Here is a 25786-nt window from a genome sequence, read left to right as displayed (position 1 = left end):
TGGGCCCGTGGGCCGTGGCCGCTGGGCCTGCGCGTCCGAAGCCTGTGCTCCGCGACGGGAGAGGCCGCGGCAAAGGGGGGGGCCCGCGTACCGAAAAAAAAAAAAAAAAAAAAAAAAAAGGGTATGTGATGGCTAAGTTGAACAGGGGATATACAGAATGCCATGGTTTACAAATCAACCGTTAGTTATCAAGTAAGCAAGACACTTGTGAAAATGTCCAGGAGCAGTGCTGTTATATGGGGCAGGGCCAATGTTCACAAATCGTTAGACTATTTTATAGGATCACATTCTCAAATGACTTTTTTCCCTAATACTTACTGTGTACTTTGTACCACTAAGTTAAGTGCTATTTTAGAGTGCTGAAAAGAATGCAGTAAAAATTCATTATTAAACTAAAGAATCATAAACCTTTGGGAAAATAACAAATTTTAATTTCATACGCAATTCAATCTAAAACTAAACTCATCTTAGTTACTTATCTTGGTAAGGGAGATAAAACTTTAAGAAAAGGAAGCAGTGGTGTAAGACGAAAAAAAAAGTTTCATGGGTTTAAGAACACTCTAGAATCTGAGCAAATTTGCCAAATACATGTAAAAATTTAACTTAAGTTCAAGGTATTTATAACAAAAATTACCTTGATCACCTCACCAATTTACTAGAAACTGGTATAATCATCAAATTTTACAACATGGACATCACTGCCTGCTCTTTGCAAAACTATAACCATTTGCTTCAGGTGGAAATGAATGATTACCAGAAAAACAGACAATGTCCAATTTCTCATATATAAGCACTAAAGGAGATTGGGTCTCTCTGTATCTACAGATATACATCATGGGTCTAGGTACCATGGAACTGTTTGAATGAGCAACTATGGTAGTTCTCAAGGTTCATCCATGTTGTAGCATGTGTCAGAATTTCCTTCCTTCTTAAGGCTGAATAATGTTCCATTGTATGTGTATACCACATTTTGTTTTATCCATTCATCCACTGAGGGACATTTAAGTTGCTTCCATCTTTTGGCTATTGTAAGTAATGCTGTTATGAACATGGCTGTACAAATATCTCGTGTAGGTACTATATTCAGTGAGATCGTGAAGGATTAAGCATGTAGATAGACTGCTGTAGAGAACAGTTTATGAAAGCAAATCCCATCTGAAAAGTAACTTTTCAAGCAATGGTTACAGAGACTTCCCTGGTGGCGCAGTGGGTAAGAATCTGCCTGCCAATGCAAGGGACATGGGCTTGATCCCTAGTCCGAGAAGATCCCACATGCCGCAGAGCAGCTTAGCCCGTGCGCCTCAACTACTGAAGCCCGCATGCCTAGAGCCCATGCTCTGCAATAAGAGAAGCCACCACAATAAGAAGCTCGCGCACTGCAATGAAGAGTAGCCCCTGCTCACTGCTGCAACTAGAGAAAGCCCACGTGCAGCAACAAAGACCCAACGCAGCGAAAATAAATAAATAAATAAAAGATCCCTGGACCAATTTAAAAAAAAAAAAAAGCAATGGTTACAGAGAAAAATACAACTAAATTTCTTGAATAAGGAATAATCTCACATAATCATTAAGCTTCAACACAAGCTGTGTCACCACTAACTGATGTGTATATCAATCTCTAGACAAAGATTTATTCTGCAATGGATAAAATGGGAATAAAGCCTATCCTAATGCAGAAAGAAAGATCCAAATGCATGTGAGGCTTTCTAACCACAGCTAGAACATTAGAAAAAAGAAACTAAAAAAATATTTTGAGATTCAAATGCCCAAAATAGATGTAAATTATCCTGATGGCTATAGGAAATAACAGAGTATAACAACTTTTTCGTTAAAAAAGGTTAATTATGAAATATTTCAAGTATATAAAAATATAAAACTTAATCATACACTCCTTTAGCACAGCAAAGAAAACCACCAACAAAACAAAAAGGCAACCTACTAAATGGGAGAAGATAATTGCAAATGATATATCTAATAAGGGATTAATATCCAAAATACATAAAGAACTCATACAACTCAATATTAAAAAAACCTGATTAAAAAATGGGCAGAAGATCTGAAATAGACATTTTTGAAAAGAAGACATACAGATAGTCAACAAGCACATAAAAAGATGCTCAACATCACTAATCATCAGGTAAATGCAAATCAAAACTACAATGAGATATCACCTCAGACCTGTCAGAATGGCCATCATCAAAAGACAACAAAGTGGGGCTTCCCTGGTGGCGCAGTGGTTGAAAGTCCGCCTGCCGATGCAGGGGACACAGGTTCGTGCCCTGGTCCGGGAAGATCCCACGTGCCGCGGAGCGGCTGGGCCCGTGAGCCGTGGCCGCTGAGCCTGCGCGTCCCGTGGAGAGGCCCGAAAACCGAAAAAAAAAAAAAAAAAATAAAAAAAAAAAAAAAAAAAAAAAGACAACAAAGTGTTGGCAAGGATGTGGAGAAAAAGGAACCCTCATTCACCGTTGGCAGGAATGTAAATTGGTGTAGCTTCTGTGGAAACAGTATAGAGGTTCCTCAAAAGAACTACCATATGATCCAGCAATTCCACTTCCAGGTGTTTATCTGAAGAAAATGAAAACTAATTTGAAGAGATACATGCACCCCCAAGTTCAATGCAGCTTTATTTCCAATAGCCAAGATACAGAAACAAGATACAGAATCTAAATGTCAATAGATGAACAGATAAAGAAGATGTGGTACATACATATGTTTATATATGTACAATGGAATACTACTCGCCATAAAAAGAATGAAATTGTGCCACTTGCAACAACATGGATGGAGCTAGAGAATATTTATGCTGAGTGCAATAAGTCATACAGAGAAAGACAGGTACCATATGATTTCATTTATGGGCAGAATTAAAAAACAAAACAGGCAAACAAACAAGACAAAACAGAAACAGACTGATAGATACAGACAACAAACTGATGGTTGCCAGAGGAGAGGGGCGTGTGAAGATGGGGAAAATAGGTAAAGGGGATTAAGCGGTAGAAACTTCCAGTTATAAAATAAATAAGTCATGGGGATGTAGTATACAGCACAGGGAATACAGTCAATAACACTGTGATGTACTCTGTATAATGACAGATGGTAGCTAGACTTATGGTGATCATTACTAAGCTGCACACCTGAAATTAATACAGTATTGTAAGTTAATTATACTTCAATTTAAAAAATTTAAAATAAAACTTTTTCACACACCTATGCATGTACCACCTAGTCTTAGAAATAGAATATTACATATACAGTTGAAGACTCCTGTCATCCCCTCTCAACTCTATTCCACTCCTATCCTTCAAAGAGGTAACTATTCTTAATTTATTTATAATTCCCATACATACTTCTATCCTTTTATAATATAAATGTATAAAAAAATTGTCCTGCACGTCATTACATTTTGTATAGATGGCACCATACTATACACAAGCTTCTATAATTTTTTTTCCCACAACACTCTTTATGAGATATATTGATAGTGGTACAGAAAGCTCTAGTTAATTCATTTTAAGTGCTCTATAAGATTCCATTAAATGACTATACGAGAAAGTAGTTATTCATTCTTCTGTTGATAGATATTTACCAATTCCTCTGGGGGAGAGGTTATTACAAACAATGTTAACATAAACATTCTTGATTATATCTCCTTATGCATGCTAAAGATTTTTTTTTACAGTATACATCTAGAGACAGAACTGCTGGCTCTTGGTGATTCGTTCATTTGATATTATAAGCTATTGCCAAATTGATCTTCAAAAGGTAGTGCCAACATACTCTCCCACCAGCAATGCATACGTTTTCCACTCTCCACAGCCTTGCCATTGGTATAATAAGGGCTTTTAATTGTTGGCTTTTAAGTGGTATTTCCTTGTTTTGTTTTGCTTTGTTTTTATATGAAACATTATTTAATGTGAGTGGGGAGTAGCCTAGAAAAAACAGAGGGAGCTAAACAAGGGAAAAGGGGGAAGAATCACAAGAATTAGAGCTGAGAGCAGTTGTTGTAAAGGAATTTCTGATGATAGAAGAAACGGTTCATTAAAACAACTTCCTCACTCTACACAACAGCCATTCATTTCTCCCAAGCCCTTTCTGATGACAGACGCATTCTGTGTATTGGCCCAACAACTTACTGGCCAATGGTGTCCAGACGTACTGTCCCGTTTACCGAGAGACTCCAAGGGAAGATCTGATAATTTCTCTGATGCACAAAATAAATCAGAAAACAACTGTTCCCAGCAATTTCTTATTTTCAAGCAAATGTAAATCTCAGCATTAAGAGTCTCATTAATAGGCACGTAAGAAGTTTTCATGATACTTATCTAGAGAAAATTGTGAAAATTGTTATTACAATGCTAAGGAAAAAGAGAATATCTATCAACTTCCCTTTCTCAAAGTGCAACGATGATCTTTTTTTTGGAAGAAAATTAAATATTTCTTGCTACAATAAGAGAGTACTTGTAATTTAAAATGACTACGAATCCTATTGCAAGCTCATGATTTGCTTAGATTCTAAATATGCTTTCATATGAAAACTCAGACATAGATTTTAAGTACTTATATGGTTCCTAACAATTATTTTTCAGAAGCTTAAACTTAAAAAAAATTTTTCCTATGATTTCTTCCTAAGAATTTGCCGCCAAAGAGAAACTGTTCTCTTCAACAAAGAGCAGTAGATGAAAATAAAACTGGTGCAGCTGTACTTTCTAGATGCCCAAAGAATCAACCTAAGTGAAGCTAGGTATGTGATAAGTCTAACATTCTCATTCTGTCTTTGCCCTGTGAAAATAGGGAGATGCTTCGTTTTTATTTGGTTAATCCATCCATAATATATTATTTATAAATATCTCTTTTTCTGCCTTATTTCACAGCAGTTTTCCTTTCTGTTGGTAGATGGCAGGGATAACAGTTACACCTATAACTACCTGCAACAGAAATAAATTTTAAAAATTAAAAATACACACACACACCCCCACACACACAGACTTTCCTCAGTAGCAGAACCCGAGGAACTTCCATTGCTCAGAGACTGAAAAAAAAACACTTTCTACCCCAGAACTTTGTCCTCTGCAACCAGATACCTATTTGGGCCAGGAACAAACTAAATAAGAAAATGGCAAAAGCTTAGGGAATACAGTCAATAACATACAGTCAGTGGAAGGAGGAAGACAAAAGAAGGGATGGATGTTGCATGGAACAACTCAGGACGTATGCTTGATGGGTTTTTCTAAATGAACACACTTAGCAGGAATGTCTGATATCCTTCTAACTAAAAGTAACTGCAACCAAGTTTAGCGGTTAAGGGGAACAGGTCTTGGAGTCAGGCAGACATGGTCCCAAATTTTCCATATCACCTTGGGCAAATGATTGAATTTGTTAGAGTCTCAGTTTGAAATCTTATAATTTGGTGATAGAATATATACCCCAGGGACTTCCCTGGTGGCGCAATGGTTAAGAATCTTCCTGCCAATGCAGGGGACACAGGTTTGATCCCTGGTCCAGGAAGATCCCCCATGCTGCGGAGCAACTAAGCCCATGTGCCACAACTACTGAGCCCGTGCTCTAGAGCCTACAAGCCACAATTACTGAAGCCTGCGCGCCCAGAGCCCATGCTCTGCAACAAGAGAAGCCAACATAGTGAGAAGTCCGTGCACCGCAACAAAGAGTAGCCCCTGCTCACCACAACTAGAGAAAGCCCGCATGCAGCAACGAGGACCCAACGCAGCCATAAATAAATAAATAAATAAATTTAGTTTTTTTAAAAAAAGATTATATACCTCACAGGGATGTTTTAAGAATTAAATGTGAATATGTAAATGAGTAAAGCACTTAGTACCTAGCACATAGTAAGAGCTCAATAACAAGCAGCGATTATGTACAAGAATGAGTATACTTTAGATAGACAAGCCTCTTTAAAGAACTGTTTTATTCAAATACCAATAACACTTCTATACAAAGGCTGGCTGAAAGCAATTAAATAAATCAGTTTATTTGTCCCACACAAATTTCTGATAAGAGTAGCTTTATCTCTTTCTCTCAAATGTAATTAAAAAAATTTTCCTTAGGAAAGGATGGCCATAAAATTAAATCACCAGATACCAGTAGGACAAGAATAAAAATAGTGTAGTGTGAAAAATGTCCAACACAACACTGCCTGCTGAAAATAAACTTAATGCAAAGAAAATAAAATAGCAGAATACAAAGAGTAAATAAAATAATCTCTTCATCAACTGCTAATATATGTTGTAAATAGTACCAAATCAAAATGTTTAATTAAAAATACGCCATCATGAAATGTATGATACATTAATTAAAGGGGTACATCTGGGGCAAAATTAAGTAGGGGTTGCTTAAAGAATTGTTCCAGGTGAAAAATAGATTTAGACGGAGTTGGGGAAAATCCCTTAGTACTATTTCAGAGTATTCTGGAAAGGGATAGCCTATCAATCCCCAGCACAATGCCTGGCATACAGCAAAGGTATTTGCTAAATGACACTCTGCAGATTTTTTAGAGAAAGTCATATAAGCTTCAGATAAAAGCAAAATACTACTAAATTTTTTTTGGCTTGGATTTTGGGTTAGAGATCTTCATATTACCAATTCCTAAGCTACTGGAAGTATGGCTCTGGGTTTTAGGACTCCACGTTCCAAGGTTGGCTTTGATTTGGGAACTTGAAAGTATAGATGAGAAAAAGCCACAAAGAGGTAGATGGAAGGTTCGCAAAGGAAATGAATGATATCAGGTTCAGCATGAGTTATGTGCTGAACTGTTAATGCTTTTCAAAGAATCACACAGTGTAGAATCACTTGGCCTTGCAAAAGCATTTTAGGCAATCTTTTTGGATGGAGGAAATACCCTCCTATCATTAAGTTCCTATAATGGAGAGAATGCCATGAGACATGCTGAATTTTGCAGACAAATACGGTAAGTTTTCCTTCCCCTTTTCCCACTTTAATTGATATCATATCCCAGTGAAAGAGGATGGCAATTTTTGGTGATAGAGAATTTCTACTCAGAGTACTTTCAGTAGGCAGCGTATTTCTAGTTGGAGACAGGTGTGCCCAATGAAACCCCCAATGGTGACACAGCACGAGGGCTGTCCATACCTTATGCAATCTCCTCTTCTTTCTCCAGTGTGTATACTGACAACTTCCTATTAACAATAGTCTCCTCAACTGCAACTCCAATCGGAGCTCAGAAATCAACACTAAGTTTTTCCCCTATCTGTGTATCATCAAATTTCCACATTGAATTCCAGATAAACCTCACAATGTAATTCGTCACTGTTACATAATTATTGGACTAACAAAAACATCCTTTCATAAACATACACTACTTGAATTTTTTTTTTTTGGATGACGGAGAGTTATCCCTAAAACTCTGGTGCCTAGAGTAAATATTTAGTAAACAAGTGAGGTACCTTCAGTGACTGCAGAGAGTCTGAATTAATATCACAGTAGAGGATGATGTTGTTGGCCATGCTGAAACTTTCTCTCACTCCAAGGTGGTAAAATAAAGACGGCTGCCGGAAGGCATCACTCATCTCCACCACGGCAATATCTGCAAACAGAAAACAAAGTCCCCCAAAAGATGACACCTAAATAATGTCCAGTAAGCACTTTTCGGTTTCAGTTACTTAGTATTCAAAGAGGAACTGAGGAAACCATAGGGACTTTCCCTCTTCATTTACCACTGACTTTTTAATTAGCAGTTCTATCAGAAGTGGTTTTACAAACTACAGCAAAACTGCACTTTTAAAACAATAACGGGGTCATATAATTACTGGAAACTAAGGAGAGTCTGCAATGGTGGGAAGCAGGACTTATTCTCTCTGTTAAATTTCAACACTGAAAACAAGTTAACAAAGGTTCCAGAAGCAGATCCATGGGAAACAGAAGCAAGTAATAAATGTAAAATGAGATTTATAAAAGCAAATAGGTAAGATGATGACTCAATTCAGAGCTGTATTTTATAATAATTAATATCTAGCAAGTCCTTAGCAAGTATAATCAAGAAAAAGAAAAATCAAAGGTATAGAAATTATGACTAAGAAGGAGAATATAACCACAGATACAAGTTCTTCCAAAGCTCATAGATGACTAACACCAGGGTGGCATAAACTTGATACCAAAATTTGACAATGTCCCAAAAATAAAATTCAGATTAGTCTCAAACTCATTTATGTATACAGACAAAAACATGAAAGAAAACTGAGCAAAATGCATCAAGCATTATACTATAAGACCACTAGATCATGGGTTTAAAATTTATTTTGGGAATGCAAGGATGGCTCAATGGAAAAAAAATCATCAGCATTCCCAAAGATGCCCCAAGTACTGATACTTTAACTAAAATTCAAAATCCACTTCCATTTCTCATTAAAAATAACGGCAAACTGAAAATATAAGGGCACTTCTTTAAAATGAAGAATAATATATATTTCATAACAACTGCCAACTTTATACTTACAGGTATTCCCATGAAAATCAGGAAAAAGACAAGACTGTCAACTATTCTCACTACTAGTACACTTTCTGAAAATCCTAACTAATGCAATAAGATTTCACAAAGTATGGAAACGTAATTCTATAAAATAAAATACATAATTATCATTACTTGCAGATGTTACAATTACCAACCAAAAAAACCCAGCAGAATCAATTAAACAACCACTATGAGTAATAATGCAATTTAGTAAGGTGTCAAGATGCAAAATTATGAAAACCAAGAGCTTCCTTTATAATCATAATAAGCTTCTGGAAAATGTAATAGTTAAACAGATCCTACTCACAATTAGAATGAAAATGTTAACATACAGCAAATTTAACAGATGATGCTAATTTGTTTAAAATATGTGCAATACGTGACACATGAAAGGTTAATATCTTTTTAAGTTATCTCGATTGGTCAATTTAAAACAAATAAGAATGTTACAATAGAAAATTAGGCTATGGACATAGGCAGGTAAAATCACAAAAGTATAACTAAAATGGTATATAAAAATATTCTACATCTCACTACTAATAAATGCACATTAAACAAATAATAGTGTCAAGTTTTTTCCCTAACAAGTGGCCTAAGATATTTCAAAATACCCAATGGAGATGCAAAGAAATGATACTCTTACATGCTATGGGGAACATTTTAGGAGACTTGAGTCCTTAAAATTATGCATACTCTTTGACTCAATAATTCCATTCCTAAGAATTTATCCTGTGAAAATTCCTATACATGTAGCAGATTTACTTGTAAGTATATGCACTGAAATATTATTTTTGCAGTAACGATGGAAAATGCCTAAATATCCATCAGTAGAAAAATGGCGAAACACACACACACACACACATACTGATAAATTCAATTAATGGCACATTATATAACCATTGAAAACTATATTATAGAAGCACATTTAATATTGGGGTAAATTCAAGCTATATTAAGGAAAAATATTAAAATATATACATTATAATGTATAGCATACACATTAAAATATAATGTATACATTATAATGAATAGATTATTATATATATTCTATGTGTATATATGCACATGAATAAAAAAGTTTTGGAAAGTTGTATACCAAAATGTAAACTGTGATAATAGCTGTGTGATGGAATTATGAATTACCTTCTCCTCTTTATATCTTCTATGTCTTTCACAATTTCTATCATGAACATTGATTACTTTTGTAATTTAGGAACCCACCAAAATACACAAAGAACATTGAAGCACCGTGTGACTGAATGTAAAACCAAAGTGCAGCACTTTTATAAAAGCGACACAGACCCTCGAGAGGCTGTTTGAGACAGTCGGCCTTATCTAATGAATGTGAAATTACAGTCTGCATTCTGTGAAGGAGAAATAAATCAGATCAAATGGAGGCTAAAGACATAGAAGATTGAGTGAGGTTATAAAAGGGGAGGTCAGGTCACAGGAGCTTCAAAAGATGTTTTCAAGGCTAACCATGACTTTGGGGCTCTTTAATACAAATGGAGAGCTTTCTTTTGGGGTCCTTACCATTTACACATCAAAAATCAACACCCGAACAAACTGAGTCACTGCATCCCACCCACACGCCCCATCTGCCTCCTGCGCCCACACGGCTTGCTCCTCCCACAGATGCCAGCCACTCAGTCAGCGATGCTGCTTTAAAATCAAGAGAAGGCATACAGTGTGGCTGAGAGAAACCAAATAAAACAGCTGCCGATGAAAAATAAATGAGAGATATACGAAGAAAAATGCTAAGTTAAAGTAGTGACAAGAGGGAGGAAATGGGTTCTTTCCAGAGAACTGACTCGTGGAATTTGTTGCTAAAACAAAATACAAACGCTGCAGAAGGCTTTCAGATTAAGAGAGAAACGAGACATTTAAAATAAATGGTAAAAGCAAACTGAGGTATATTCACTAGATCTAAACATCTAAACAGGAACAGACCCATTTGGGGATGCAATATAGAACATTAAAACTGCTAAATTGGGCTTCCCTGGTGGCGCAGTGGTTGGGAGTCCGCCTGCCGATGCAGAGGACGCGGGTTCCTGCCCGGGTCTGGGAGGATCCCACATGCCACGGAGCGGCTGGGCCCGTGAGCCATGGCCGCTGGGCCTGCGCGTCGGGAGCCTGTGCTCCGCAACGGGAGAGGCCACGGCAGTGAGAGGCCCGCGTAACACACACACACACAAAAAAAAAAAACTGCTAAATTGTATAGTAATTTTAAAATACCATAATACCATATGATAACTCAGAAGAAGACAGGCATTTTTCCTACCTCAAATTCAGATAAGTGATTTGTTCTAATGTATTTGTATTTTTTCTTAATATATTTCTTAATTTCCATAGAGGAAAATTTACTCTTTCATCTGCTTTGTAAAGTGTTAAAGCATGTGCCCATTTTTTTATTGTTGAGTTTGTTTTCTTACTGTGAATTTTGTGTGTTTTTATATTATCTGGATATGTTTCCTTTGTCAGGTATGTGATTTACAAATACTTTCTCCCAGTTTGTGACTTACCTCTTCATTCTGTTAAGTGCCTTTAGGAGAGCCGAAGTTTTTAACTTTAAGACCAATTTATCAAAGTTTTTTTCTATTGTGTATTGTGCTTTAGGTGTGGTAGCTCAAAAAAATCTTTGCCTAACCCAAGTCACAAAAGTTTTCTCCTTTGTTTTCTCCCAAAAGTTTTATAGCTTTTACATTTAAGTTTATGATCCATTTTGATTTTCTCTTCCAAAAAGTTTTGGATTTTCTATTCCATTCCATTGATCTTTGTGTCTACCTTTTGCCAATACAGATGTCCCTCGATTTACAATGGGGTTATGTCCAGATAAGCCCATAAGTTGAAAGTACTGTAAATTGAAATACATTTAATACACTTAAACTACCGAACATCATAGCTTAGCCTAGCCTACCTTCAATGTGCTCAGAACACTTGAGTACTGTACCACTAGCCCGGGAAAAGATCAAACTTCAAAATTTTGAATTATGGTTTCTACTGAATGGGTATCATTTTTGTACCATCATAAAGTCCAAAAATCGTAAATTGAACTATTGTAAGTTGGGGACCGTCTGTGCTATGTACACTGTTTTGTCTACTGTAGCTTTAGGGTAGGTACTGGAATCAGGCAGTGTGAGTCCTCCAACTCTTCTGTTTTTAAAACTGTTGTAGCTATTTGAGTTCTTCAATTTGCTTTCCTGTATAAATTTTAGAATCAATTGGTAGCTGAAAGCTATCCATTGATAACTTCAAAAAATTTTCCCAGAATTTTGACTAGGATTATGATGACTATAGATCATTTCGGGGAGAACTGACATCTTAACAATACTGAGTCTTTCAGTGCATGAATATGGCATATCTCTCCACTTATTTAGGTCTTCTTTGATTACTTTGTCCATCAGTATTTTGTAATTTTCAACATATAGCTCCTACACATATTTTGTTAAATTTATACCTGTTTCATTTTTGGGTGCTATTGTAGATGGTACTCTTTTTAAAATTGCAAATCCCAATTGTTCATTGTTAGTACATAAAAATGGTTGATTTTTGTATATTGACCTTGTATCCTGAAGCTTTACTAAACTCACTTATTAGTTCAAGGAGCTTTTTTTTTTTTCGGTACATGCTTTGGGATTTTCTACATGGACAATCATATCATCTGTAACTAGAAATGGTTTTCTTTCTTCCTTTCCAATCTGTACGTCTTTCATTGTTTTTGTTTTCTGGTTGGTTGTTTTGTTTTGCCTTGTTATACTGTCTAGGACTTCTAGTTACACAGCATTTTTTTACACAATAATATTTCATTATCTAACTAAAGAAAATATTATCTTATTATGGCTACCTTCTGACTCTGATGCATATCTTCTCAAAAGTAATAAAATAAACAGATGAAAATTTTTTTCCTTGTGAAATCATCCTAAGACATGCTAAAAATGCATAAGATGATGTAATTAAAACAAACTAAATAAATGCCTGATACTCCACCATTTTTGAAACCCACTTATATGGGGTACAGTTTACCCACTTTATTTCACAAACATGTATTTAGTAATTACACGTGTCAGACATTCTGTGCTTTTTAAATATTAAATCACTTAATCTTCATAATACCCCTTTTGTGGTAGGTAATGTTATTATCTCAGGACATTGAGGTAGAGAAGGTATAAGTAATCAGCCCAAAATCAGTCTAAAAGCGGTAGCGCCAGGATTCAAACCCAGGCAATCTGGCTGGAGAATCCATGCCCTTAATTCTTACATGAGCCACATACTACACTTATAGGATATGGAGGTTCCAAAGATCAGAACAAAAATGAAATGCAAAAACAGATTTGGGGACTGACGCATATACTCCTGTAATGTATTTCATGAGTAAATGCACTTAATAATCGTCTAATTGAGTTTTTGTGGTAATATTGTGCGTAAAATTGCCACATTTCAAAATTTAAGGCTAAGTCAGTCATTTAAAAATATAGGCAAAGACATTAAAATCTCTCACAGTTGTATATAAGGTGTAGTTTCTTTCCTTGTTCCAATTCAATTAACGCTAACTGGAGCATCAAATTAGGTTTGCCAGGAGTTTATCAAAGCATAATAAATTTCTAGGACAATCACATAAGACTGTTGTGAGTAATTGCATTTTGGTCAGCAAATGGCAGTGGTTCATGGTCTGCGTTACTTTCTATTTAATTTTTCCTTGGTAAACCATATCTGTTAGTTAAATATCTCACAAGAGCTGCTGCTGCTGCTTGTAAAAAGCAGCACTGAAGGAAGACATGAATGTTTATTTCCATCTATTCAGTGTTTTTCCTTAAGCATCAGGATCACTGATGACAAAGCTAGAGCCCAGTAGTGATTCAGCTTGTTCTGTAGTCTACAAGGTGCTCTAAAGTTTCATAATCACTGGAAACTTCCCAAGTTATTACACAGAACTACGCATCCAGTCATGATGGATTAATCCCCACAATGACCCATTATCTCCAGTTTAATTCAGCAAACATCCTGAGCCATTCTCTGGTAGGATGGGTGACAGAAACCTATGTGGGTGAGGCATCAGCTGGCAATGGAGTCAGAAAGTGGAGCACCTCAAACAGCACCCCTGGCACATCAAAGGCATTATGGAAGAAGCCAAGGAAAGGAAGGGTACCTGGGACTTGGTTGAGAAATACAGAAAACCACACTAGAAAACTACGTCAATTCCCAATGGGATCCTTAATGGGTGAACCAAGAGAGATTCTCTAAAGAGCAGACACTAACCCCCAAATGATCATCCCTTCCTAATTCTTAAGGGAAGCATAACCTGCATTCCATTGATTTTCCTTTTATGAATGAATAAGGGTTGTTTACAACTAATCTACAATATGAAAATTACTAAAATGTTACTCATAGCCTAAAAGTAGTGCCCCAGGAGAGTATCCTGAAGATTCTAAGTCAGTTTTCTAAAGTCTGGCAGGGATACAATGTTGAGAAGTTGCAAAACTCCTACTGTACGGCTAGAATTGCTGAGATTTTCAGGAAGGATAGAAGAATAATCCATCATCATTGTTGTTTTGAATTGGTCAGGGTTTGGCAATTCCTGCTTTAAATTACTACTCATTTAGCTTCATCAGCACCCTTTTATTTTCTTGTATGTTATTTAGTTAACCCTACTGTGTATAACGATACATATTTGTATCAACAGTAGATTTTGGCCCCCAATTTCCTCATCCCTAAACTCCAATAAATGTATGCATAGTGATTCAAGCATGAATCATTCATATATTGCTCAAGCAAATATATATATAATCTCCCCACCCCAGCCCTAATATGCTTGTTTGATGTTTATTATACTGAGGTATGGGGGGGGTGTTTAACCTGAAAAGAAGCCTGGGAGGTAAGTGATCAGAGGGACGGTTTGTGTTTCCCGAGGGTGGTCTTGTAAAAATGTTGAGAGCCATTGCACCTACCAAAGCGCGGTGGGGGTGCAGGGAGAGAAAAGGGGAGAAGCCTAGAGAGGAAAAAGAAACAAAAGAGAAAGAAAGAGGGGGGAAAGGGGAAGGAGAGAAACATGGAGAGAAGGAAGGAGGGAGCAGAACCAAATAAGATTGGTGGTGTAAGAACTAAAGTCCCCTTGCCTGGGCAAGAGCTGCAAGAGTTCAGTTCACGATGCACCAGCTTGAGAGAATGCAAGGGGGAAAGAGCACACATCTGTAGGAGGTGCCCAGCCCAGAGTGGCAGGACCTAGAACCACAGCTCTCGGCCAGGAGGAGATGCAGCCTCAGAAAAGCACACCGCAGAGCTGAAAAGCTGGAAAGGAAACCTCCCCATCTCCAGTGGCCTCGAGAAGAGTCATGAATATGCAAAAGGCAGGCAAGCTGTTTCATGACTTCCAGTGTCTGAATCCTAATTAGGTTTCTGGCTGGGTGACATTAGACACCTTAAATTCTCTGAGTTTCGGTTTCCTCAACTGTAAATTGAGGATAGTAACACAGGTATTTACCATATAAAACTGTTGTAAGGGTTACATGTGCACTAGGCACAGGAAACTCTCAATATATGGTCATTATATGGAGCCACTACAAAAAATGTTCATAGGAAGCCCTTTGAGCAATTTATCATGTTATTGAAGACAATGCGACTATATAACTCAGTACCACCTGATGAAGCCTCAGATGAATAATTACTCATCGAAGCGATGTTGAAATCAAATTCTGAAGGCATAGAAAGCCAACATAAAGAATTCTGACCTGACTTTACAATCAGTGGTGATCCATCCGTGTCCATGAGTTTTGAGAAGGGGTGCAGCAGGATCAAATTTTTGTGAAGACAAACCTAGAATTTGTGGATGGATGAGTATCACAACAGACTGGAAGGTGGGAAATCAGTTACGTTAAGGAGTCATTCAAGGGACATGTGCCCCTAAACTAATATAGAGATAACATGGTGGGGAGATCATGGTGGGGAAGCTTTAGAAATTTGGTGGATGCAGGATAATCAAAAAAAGAATTAAAAATGATTCTGTTTTGAACTTGAATGTTTAAGATTGATGACCTGTCATTAACGTAATAAATGACAAGAGGAAGAACCATTTTTTGGGTAGTAACTTGACTTTGGATTCGGACACACTAAACATTGTGTGTGTGTGTGTGTGTGTGTGTGTGCACGCGTGTGTGTATCTGACAGCTGTCACTCTGTAACAAAGTGACAGCTGTCAGATACAGAAAAATGAGAATCAGACTGAGCGATTTAAGAGTCAGAATGATGGATGACAGTTGAAGTAGAATTGTAGATGAGATTATCAACTTAGTATAGAAAGAAGTGAGAAGGCAGCTTTGACTCAGGACATCCTTTCTTCATTATATATCCAATAGAAACACAAATAGATGTTCACCAAAAGACATGTAATGAATGTTTGTAACAGCAGTATTTATAAACCATCAACAGTAGAAGAAATGCCATGTGCTATATACAGACAATGGATACTATACAGCAATGAGAATTTTAAAATCTATAACCCTATGTGACAACACGGATGAATCTCACAAACAGATTGTTAAAAGAAAGAATCCAGATACAAAAAAGTAGGTACTTTATGATCCTGTTCATATCAGGTTCATAAATGTGATATTCAAAATCAAAACAGAGGATTCTTTGGTGGGGGGCAATGGCTGAGAGGGGCTCCAGGGGTCTTCTGGAGAGCTAGTAAGGGTCTGCTTCCTGACTTAGGTACTGGTTACTCAGGCATGTTCATTTTGGTCAATAATTTTGTCCAGAATATCAAAAGAGGGCTGTATTTTGTTTCCTGTGGCCATTTTAACAAATTACCACACATTTGGTCCCTTAAAACAACAGAAATTTATTCTTTCACAGTTCTGGAGGCTGGAAGTTCAAAATCAAGGTGTCAGCAGGGCCAGGATCAGGCCTCCTCAGAGGCTCTAGGGCACAATGTGTTCCTTGCCTCTTCCAGAACCTAGAAGTTTTAAGCATTCCTCGGCTTGTAGTATGTGTGCCTGTGGTGTCAACGTGTCCTCTGCCTCTCTCTTATAAGAACCCTTGTGATGGCATTTATGGCCCATCCAGGATCATCTCATCTCAAAACCCTTAATTTAATCACATATGCAATCAAATTTTCCAAATAAAGTAGCATTCACTGGTTCCTGTGTTTTGACATAGATGTTGAAGCCTACGGGTGAGGGTCATTTTTCAGCCCACCGCAAGGATTATAAAGAAGCCCCATGATGAGGAAGGTGAACTCAGCAGAACCAAAGGTGTTGAGTAAGAGCTAAGGAAATGGAGGTAACAAGCACAGACATTCTCCAGCAAGGAAGAGGATTAACACCCACTAAGGTCCAGAGGAGAGATTTTCACATTCAATAAGGAAACTGAGACATCAAACAATTGAAGGGGATTTGAAAGGGCTAAAGGTGTTTAGTTTTAGAATGGTGTGCTCGAACGTTAGTAGAAAGATTAAGATTTTAAAGAGGGGGAAGTAATTAGTGGAGACAGTCTCTACATTTTTGGATAAGACAGATGGGATGGGATCAAAGGTGAAGGGGAAGAGTCAACTTGGAAAAAAGGAGGGATACTTTTAAGAAAAAGGTAATACAAAACAAAGACTGAGAAATAATAAAGTGGAAGGGAGAATGCTGAGATCCTTCAATTCAGGTGAGGACTTTGTTAGGCGAGAGCTCGGGTGCTGGTGGCCAACAGAGAGGAAAGCCCAGCCCAGGGACGGCAAGAGCAAGCCTACATCCTGTGAACATCCCTGGAAACATGCCTCTGCTCTGGGAAGTCATGACCCCGGTACATTTCTTTTTTAGGAGAACTTTATGTCATTTGTGATAGTAAGAATGCTAACTATTGCACCTACAGAAGCAAGATGTGAACCCAAGCCTTATAAGAACCAAAAACTATTTTTTTCCTTACTTCTACTGCCTAAGATGTAGTAAAGGAGTATTTGACGAAAAGAGGGACGCCAATTTTATTCTGCTTACTGGCTACAGACAAAAACCTTAACCAGACATGAAAATCTCAATCTTACAAATGAGTATTCTTGGTCACAAGGAAGACTGGGCTAATAAAGAATCCTTCCTTCTTATCAGAGAGGAATTTCAAGCACACAATATTTTGATGGTGGTTTAGTAAGTGTCATTCAGGGAGCCCTGTAAATACTCTAACCAGATTCAATCTTCACGTGAATCCTTCATTATCAGTGCACAAGGAAAGTAGATAAATCACAATTTTTATCTTTGGTGAATAGCAAGTACTTTATAAAGTGATATTTCCTGGTCACAGGTATAGCAGTCCCCTACAATTTTGCTTATTAAAGAAATACAAATAGGTCCTATATCAAAGAGTATTAACTCTCTTTCCAAGTTAAAAAAGGGTCTAGGGACTTCCCTGGCAGTCCAATGGTTCAGAATTCCCACTTCCACTGCAGGGGGCACGGGTTCAATCCCTGGCTGGGGAGCTAAGATTCCTCATGCCGCGGGGAATGGCAAAAAAAAAAAAAAAAAAGTGGTGTAGCATGTACAAAACAGGGTCTAGTTTATAATCTAAGAATCTATTTTTTAATGTTATAGCAATTACAATAGACTTGGACAATGATCTATAAAGCGTATGCTATATAAGAAAAGTATGAGTCAGAATTAAATCCAAAGTTATTTATGTGACAGGGCCACGGTGCACCTTATATGCAGAAATGGAATACGAGGCTGTTTTGATGGCAAAAATGTCTATGTCACCGTTGAAAACTATTTTTCTCCTTGAAATTTTTCTATTTCCTGAAGGTATACTGGGTTTAAGGGTCTAGAATCACAAATTTAGATCTCTATAAACTCATTTTATGTACTAAATTTCAGTCCTTAAGTATGCAATCTATTTTCATTAGATACTGAAAGAGCTATTCAGAAAAATGTGAACAGGCTTTTTTAGAGTTTACTCTAGTTTTTATGGTGGTTATGGTGTATGGCATTTGTTTTTTAGGTCTGTCATATTTAATTTTAATTAACTCTTCATAGCTGTCTGCATTTATGCTTCAGTGAATTTCCCAAGCACACAGAGTAGCCCTCTGTCACCGTAAGACTCTTACACAAGCACCATCCTTACCGACCGGGTTAACTGGCGCTGGCGTTAAGTTGTGTGAGGTTACAAGAGTCCATTTGTGATCATTTCTGTAAAAAGAATCTAACTGTTCCTCATAGATGTGCATCCTGAGTGACATACTCTTCCCTAGTTGCTTTACACCTTTTCAACTTATTCACACAGAGACAACAGACAGTGGCCAGAGAGCTCTACCTGAACATTACCTCACGTAGTTCTAAAGCAAAAATGGCTGTGGCAATGTCATTCCCATTTAACGCTGTTCTGATTAAGGGGAGATTTTTCTCACTCTGTCTAGGGAAATAGCTGTAGTAAATGTTTGCTATATCTACATAAACAACAATACTGATTAAAGGAGTGTAACACAGGGATACAATCAAGAAAATTCAGACTATGGAAAATTCTACAGGAAAAGTGACCTGGTTTCCTCAACAAAAACATTACAGGAGGTGAGGGAGAGCGATGGAAGGAAAAATTAGATATTAAAAGAGACTTAAGGGATCCTGTCAATTGCAAAGTAGGGACCTTATTTGGATTCTAACTAAAATAAGTGTTAAAAAATCATGACACATAGAAAATTTGACAACTGGCAGGATGATTGATGATATTAAGAAATTATTTTAAGTGTGATTAGAGCCTGTGGTAGGAGCATGGTAATTTAATCCTATATTACAAAAAGGAAGAAAAAAGCTAACTGCTGGTGTATGGGACCACACAACATATGTATGCTTTTTCTTTTTTTTTTTTTAACACATATGTATTCTTTATCAAAGAGTGTTATTCCTCACACAATACGAAATTTAATTGCAAGCAATAAACACTGTACTGTTCCTGCTGTAGAAGAAAGAACACAGGTAGTAAAATGAAAGAAGCCCAGCTTGCACAGTACCTGTTTGGCAGAAACAGTGACTCACCACGGTAAGCAGGTCAGTTTGAAAGGGTTTTTACTTCTCGCATATATGACAGTCGTCTGTTGTACTCATAAACCCAACTGGATCTAAGAAGTGTGGGTGAGTGCCGGGGAGCTCCACGGTGCTCCAGATTCTTAAAAGTGCAGACAGGCAGAAACCCCCCTAAAGCAGGATTCATCTAGCATGTCTCTAAAAGACACCAAGCTTTTGCTTTCTTTGTAAGCTGTCAAAGCTACTCCCAACACCTAATAAGTAATCGGCATCTAGTCAAAATGTGCGCTATTTTTATTCAAATTTACTTTGTTCTTCTTTTAAGAGTATCTAATTCTGTTCGCACAACAGATGTGTAAATATGATTCCGCCAGCAATGATTTCACTCCACAGCTTACATGTTGATATTTCAGTAGAGTACAACAATTCATTTTGGGGTTTTTTAAACACTTCTCTCTGGAAGATGATCTATTAGAGAGAATGAGTAGAACCGAAACTATTCATTGTTAAATAATCCTTTTATTGCTGTCAGACTTAGGTTGCTGACCTTAACTGACTGTAACGAAATAGCCTGGGTCCTTTTTTTTGCCTTCTCACTAAAGTTAAATCTGTCAATCTTCAGGAGTTCACTTATGCTCTAGGAGAGTTACAGGTCGTTTGTTTTAATGCAACACATTCATGGGATGACAAAAATGTCACTGAGAAAAGGAGCTGTCGGTCCGTCTCAAAGGCCAGCCACACTAGGATGAAGACAGGGAAGGAAAGACCGCTTTAGCAGCTCTGCAATGGGGAAAATGGGAGACACCTGTTCCATAGACACAGCAACAGGCCGGGCAGCAGATGACATGCGACCCCCTTCCGTGCATTACCCATAAGGTTATGCCCTCCTTAGAGCTTTCCAAGAGCTTCTTATCACACTGCATGGGAGGATCAGGTTTCTTAACCTTGCTTCAATCTCAGTCATCACAGCGCCCTGGAAATGCTCCCTTTCCTCTTCTCCCACACTTGTTTATTTTAACAAGCATTTATTATCTGTTCTGTGCAAGGGACTGTGAAGAGGTCGAAGAAATCAGCACCAGCCCTTCAAGTGCATGTGAACTACAGAAGTCCAGGGTCAAATGAAACAGATGTAAATAGTCCATTGATTCTGATGGGGGTCTCAGGGAAGGCAGTGTAGGGGCAACGGCGTTGAGGTAAGCCTTGAGAAATGGTAATTTTCAGTACACAGAGGCTGGCAAGGAAGGCCATTTCTGGCTACTCTGTGACTGTGTAATTTAGGAGTTTCTCTCCGCCAGAAGAATTGCGCCACCACCTAAGAATGGACGTGGGCACAGCCTCCCACGGACCAAGGAAGGGCTTATTGCTCCATCTACCTGGTCTTCCTGCAGGAAGTTTACAGACAGTAAAATAAACTGCACAGATGTTGTGGGTTTTGTGTTTTTTTCTGGAATTCTTTTCAATAATAACTTTTTTCTCACTAGGAAGAGAGAGATTTCATTTTGCTTGTGCCTTTACACACTCTAAGTTGCAGTACTAAGTGCATCCCCTTCCTCTATGTGTCACTGGGATGCCCATGTTATCCCTCTGCCCTACTCCTTGGTCCAAGGTGAGTTTCACTCCCTTGCGTTTTCAGAGCTCTCTCCGCTCACCATCCGACAGCCAGGGATCTGCTGTCTGTGCGCTGGAAGGTAGCTGATGCCTACAAGCTGAACAGAAAACGCTGGTAAGGAGACAACTTTTAATTCACGCTGCTGATGCAGGAGAGACAAACAGAAACCAACCAACAGAAAAGGCTTCTGAATAAGAGGAAAAAGTCTTCCGGGTAGTGCTCTGGCCGAAAGATATGTTTACCAAACATCACCACAGCCGTGGAGAGCATTCTGAGGCAGTGGGGAGCACAAGACGTGTCCTTGCTAAAGGCATTAACACAGTTAATTTGCTTCGAGGAGAGCTATATATCTCCCGAATTCTCAGCATTTGTTTCTATGTGTATATTAACAACCAGAAACAGAAAGAGCTAAAGAACTGAAACTACAGCGAGGAAAGTTCAGGCAGCATGTGCATGTCTTCTTGGAGCAGCTGCTATTGGACTCAGAGTAACCTGTGGCCACGTCAGCTCCGACACACTGGGTACCAGTTCAGCCATCAGTTCAACCCATCCCTGCTACGTGCCAGGCCCAGGGATACAAAAGTCAGACACACACACACACACACACACACACACACACACACGCAGAGTTCCTGTCTTCAGAAAGCTTAGGTTCTAGTGGGAGGACAGAAAATCAAATAATCATACAAAAACAAATGCAAATGATAAAACAGAGGGCGTTTGGAAAGGTACAACAGAGAGAGCTAGTTAGTTGATGGGGCTCCCCTGACCAAGTGATGGGATCTGAAGGAGATGTGGAAATAAAGGGAGATCAAAATAAACGTGGCCTATCAGTAGGCAGTGCTGACCAGGTATTACAAACAGCCAGGTGTCCCTCCTGCCAGGTGGGGGCGGTGGGTAGCTGGCTGGGGTCAGGCTGCCCGAGTCTGCGCTTCATCTGTGTAGCCCTACGCTGGAAACCCACCTTCCCACAGCGGTTTCCTCATCTGTCAAATAAGAACAAAAGTCCCTGTCCTAGAAAGGGTTGAACAACAATGAGCCCTCAATGCCTATTAGCCATTATTAGAGAGCGGGCCATGGATTGGGAGGAACCTTCACACCTTATTTCCACCACAGAGAACTGTCCACAATTTATAAATAGGTTCCTGTACTTTTCCTGTTTGATAAACAGGGCATATAAAATCCATAAAATGAGTTTCATTCCCCTCAACAGACTTGCTGCCTTGACAAAGACTCTAGTTAAACAACATCTTCAAGAGAGGCCCGAGACCATATGGAAACAACCAACATTTGTGGTTAGTATTTTGGGGTTTGAAGGAGGCAGACGAGGGCAAATAATTGCAAGGCCCCCAGAAGGTGCTGGAATGGCCAGCCGAGCACATATCCTGTTTTGCTTCAAACAATCCCAGATGATGCCTTCTGCCCCACTGTAATTTCTAGTACAGCGCCCTTCACTCTGTCACCCTGAGCAATGGGGCAGTTCCTGTTCCACCGTGTTGTCACCTTCCATAGGCCGTGGCAGCAGGGGCTGCAGCTGTCAAAAATCTCAGTAAGAACCGCCTCCCCTCACCCCATTAAGCTTGGCCCTGGGTCTTTCACTAGACAAAGACCTCAGCCCTGGATGTTCTTCAAGTTACTTTTGGACATAAGCTGCTTTTCCAAATCTCCCCGACCAAGGTAATAGGGGAAACTGTGTAAATGGCATGGAGTAGAATCAGACAGCTTTTAAACTCGCCCTCTTGCTACTCCCAATGAAATGCATTTCATTTTGCTGGGATTTTTCCCCTTTTCTTTGGTCATTGTCTGCACTCATGCATGTATGTGTGTGTGGTATGTGTGTGTGTGTGTGTGTGTGTGTGTGTGTGTGTATGTATGTTTCCCTCTTTTTACCTGGCCCCTCTTTCACTCTAATCTTGGTTTTCCTTTTCTGGAATCTGCATCTTCCTCCAAGAGCTTATATTTGTCCTCTCGTCCTTCTGCTGTTTACTTACCATTTCTACTGTAAATACACAAGTCAGGTTCAAGTTTCTTTTAGACTCAACAAGCCAGAGCTGGTTTTACAACAGAACACGTGTCCCCTGAGTCTGGGACTAAAAGTCCCAAGTGGTCTTTTGGGAACTGGTTTAAACCAGGCAGCCAGATCTGAAAGACTATATTCTCTCCAGCTATTTCTACTCCCATGTGATTTCTTTCAGAGCACGACTGAGACAATTAAAAAAATACCAGAAAAATTACCTGAAATTCCACCACCCATAATCATACCACAATTAACCCAGATGCTATTTTGACTGTGATTCCTGAATTATTTTATGTTAGCTTGCTTTTAGAAAAAGTATGACACAGAGTATTTTCTTAAACTGCAGATCTTCCTTTTGTACCTATTGTCATAAACAAACCAGACTTGTGAAAGGGAGCTTGAGGGCTCAATAACAAAGGAGCAATTTTCTGTCTTTTATTTGGAGCCTATCCCTCTGAAGAAGAGCTACATTTTTTCCTTTTCTTAGAAATGTGGGTTAAATTAAAATGGTAAATGTTTTTCATTTCTGGAGCCACTATTTACTTCTTCATGTTGAATTCCCAGTAACTGTCATCATATCTCATTAAATATGTATACTTGCTTTTCTATCAATAAGACTGTCTTGGTTAAAGCTAAACAAACTATCAACATGACCCCATCAATGTGACTCTCTTTACTAAATTTATCAAACAATAAAACTATATACAGGTAAGTGATATAAATTTAAATGTTGTCAACTCTCAGAAATATAGTGTATCTAGTCCTCAGCATTAAAAAAGTAAAGTATTATGCATATTAAAATGATCTGTGGTTAAAACTTATCACATAGAGATATTAAGCGTTTTGGTGTATTTCTTTCTTGGCTTTTCCCTATACAATTATTACACGTACACACACACACGTACGTACACACACCCATATGGTATGGGGGCAAAACTGCAATTATTCTACGTATAATGTTCCAATCATAACCACTTCTAATTGCTAAGGTTACATTTAGGAAAGCTTGCGTTTGATGTTCACAATTTGCTGTTGAATCAAAATAATAAAAGTCTGTGTTCAAACATATACAAAAAGCCCCCACTAAAGTTAACAGTACTTGACGGTGAGAAACTTGAAATTTTCCCACTAAGATCAGGAATTGGGCAAGAATGCACCCCCTTCAGCATTCCTTTTTAAGACTGTACTAGAAGTCCCAGCTAATGCAAAAAGACAAAAAAAGGAAATAAAAGGTATACTATTGGGAAGGAAGAAATGAAACTGTCTTTGCAGATGACAATTATCTACGTGAAAATCTGAAAGAATAAACAAAAAAACGACTAGAACTTATAAGTGATTAGAGCAAGGTTTCAGGATGCACGGTTAATATTCAAAAGTCAATCACTTTCCTATATACCAGCAACAAACACATGGAATTTGAAATTAAAAAGAAAATACCATTTATATTAGGACCCTACAAATGAAATACTTACATATAAATCTAACAAAATATGTAAAAGATCTACATGAGGAAAACTACAAATCTCTGATGAAAATCAACAAAGAACTAAATGAATACAGAGATATTCCATTCCAAGTTTATGGCCAGGAAAACTCAATATTGTCAAGATGTCAGTTCTTTCCAACTTGACCTATAGATCCAATGGAATCCCAATCAAAATCCTGACAAGTTATTTTGTAAAGATAAAAAAAACTGATTCTATATGGAGAGGCAAAAGACCTAGAATAGCAAACACAATATTAAAGGAGAAGAACAAAGTTGGAGGGGTGACACTACCAGACTTTAAGACTTACTATAAAGCTACAATAATCAAGACAATGTGGTATTGGTGAGAGAATATACAAACAGATCAATAAAACAGAATAGAGAACTCAGAAATAGACTCATATAGTCAACTGATCTTTGACAAAGAAGCAAAAGCAATACAATGGAGCAAAGATAGCCTTTCAACAAACAGTGCTGGAACAACTGGACATTTGCATGAAAAACAATGAATCTAGACACACAAAATTAACTCAAAATGGATCACAGGCCTAAATGTAAAATGTAAAAGTATAAAACTTCTAGAAGATAACATAGGAGAAACTCTAGATGACCTTGAATATGGCAATGTCTTTTTAGTTACACCAAAGGCATGATCCGTAAAAGAAATAATTGATAAGATGGATTTTATTGAAATAAAAAACTTCTGCTCTGAGAAAGACACGGTTAAGAGAATGAGAAGACAAACCATAAACTGGGAAAAAAGATCTGTAAAAGAAATTCTGATAAAGGATTGTTACCCCAAATATACAAAGAACACTTAAAAATAAGAAAGAGAACAGCCAGATTTAACAACAGGCAAAAGACCTGAATACACACCTCACCCAAGGAAGACATACAGATGGTATGTGGTATGTAAGCATATGAAAAAATGCTCAGTAGCATATGTCATCAGGGAGAAATGCAAATTAAAACAACAATGACCCCACACACAATTGGTCAATTAATCTGCAACAAAGGAGGCAAGAATATACAATGGAGAAAAGTCTCTTCAATAAATGGTGCTGGGAAAACTGGACAGTTACATGTAAAAGAATGAAATTAGAACATTCTCTAACACCATCCACAAAAATAAACTCAAAATGGATTAAAAACCTAAATGTAAGACCGGATACTATAAAACTCCTAGAGGAAAACATAGGCAGAACAC

The 25786-nt window shown here is 37.9% G+C and overlaps 1 protein-coding gene across 2 annotated transcripts in view; it reads right to left on the bottom strand.

Annotated features, from left to right (window-relative positions):
• MAP3K5 (mitogen-activated protein kinase kinase kinase 5) overlaps positions 1–25786 on the bottom strand; it is a 212032-nt gene that overhangs the window by 138671 nt on the left and 47575 nt on the right. For both annotated transcript variants that reach the window (XM_024759046.1, XM_024759045.1), the window contains exon 2: positions 7422–7561. In XM_024759046.1, the coding sequence (XP_024614814.1) occupies positions 7422–7561 (140 nt within the window). The remainder of the gene's footprint in view (positions 1–7421; positions 7562–25786) is intronic.

Source organism: Neophocaena asiaeorientalis, unplaced genomic scaffold, assembly GCF_003031525.2.
Source record: "Neophocaena asiaeorientalis asiaeorientalis breed wild unplaced genomic scaffold, Neophocaena_asiaeorientalis_V1.1 scaffold5, whole genome shotgun sequence".
Taxonomy (NCBI): Eukaryota; Metazoa; Chordata; class Mammalia; order Artiodactyla; family Phocoenidae; genus Neophocaena; species Neophocaena asiaeorientalis.
Note: the sequence above shows the minus strand (reverse complement) of the source record. Positions and strands in the feature narration are given on the sequence as shown.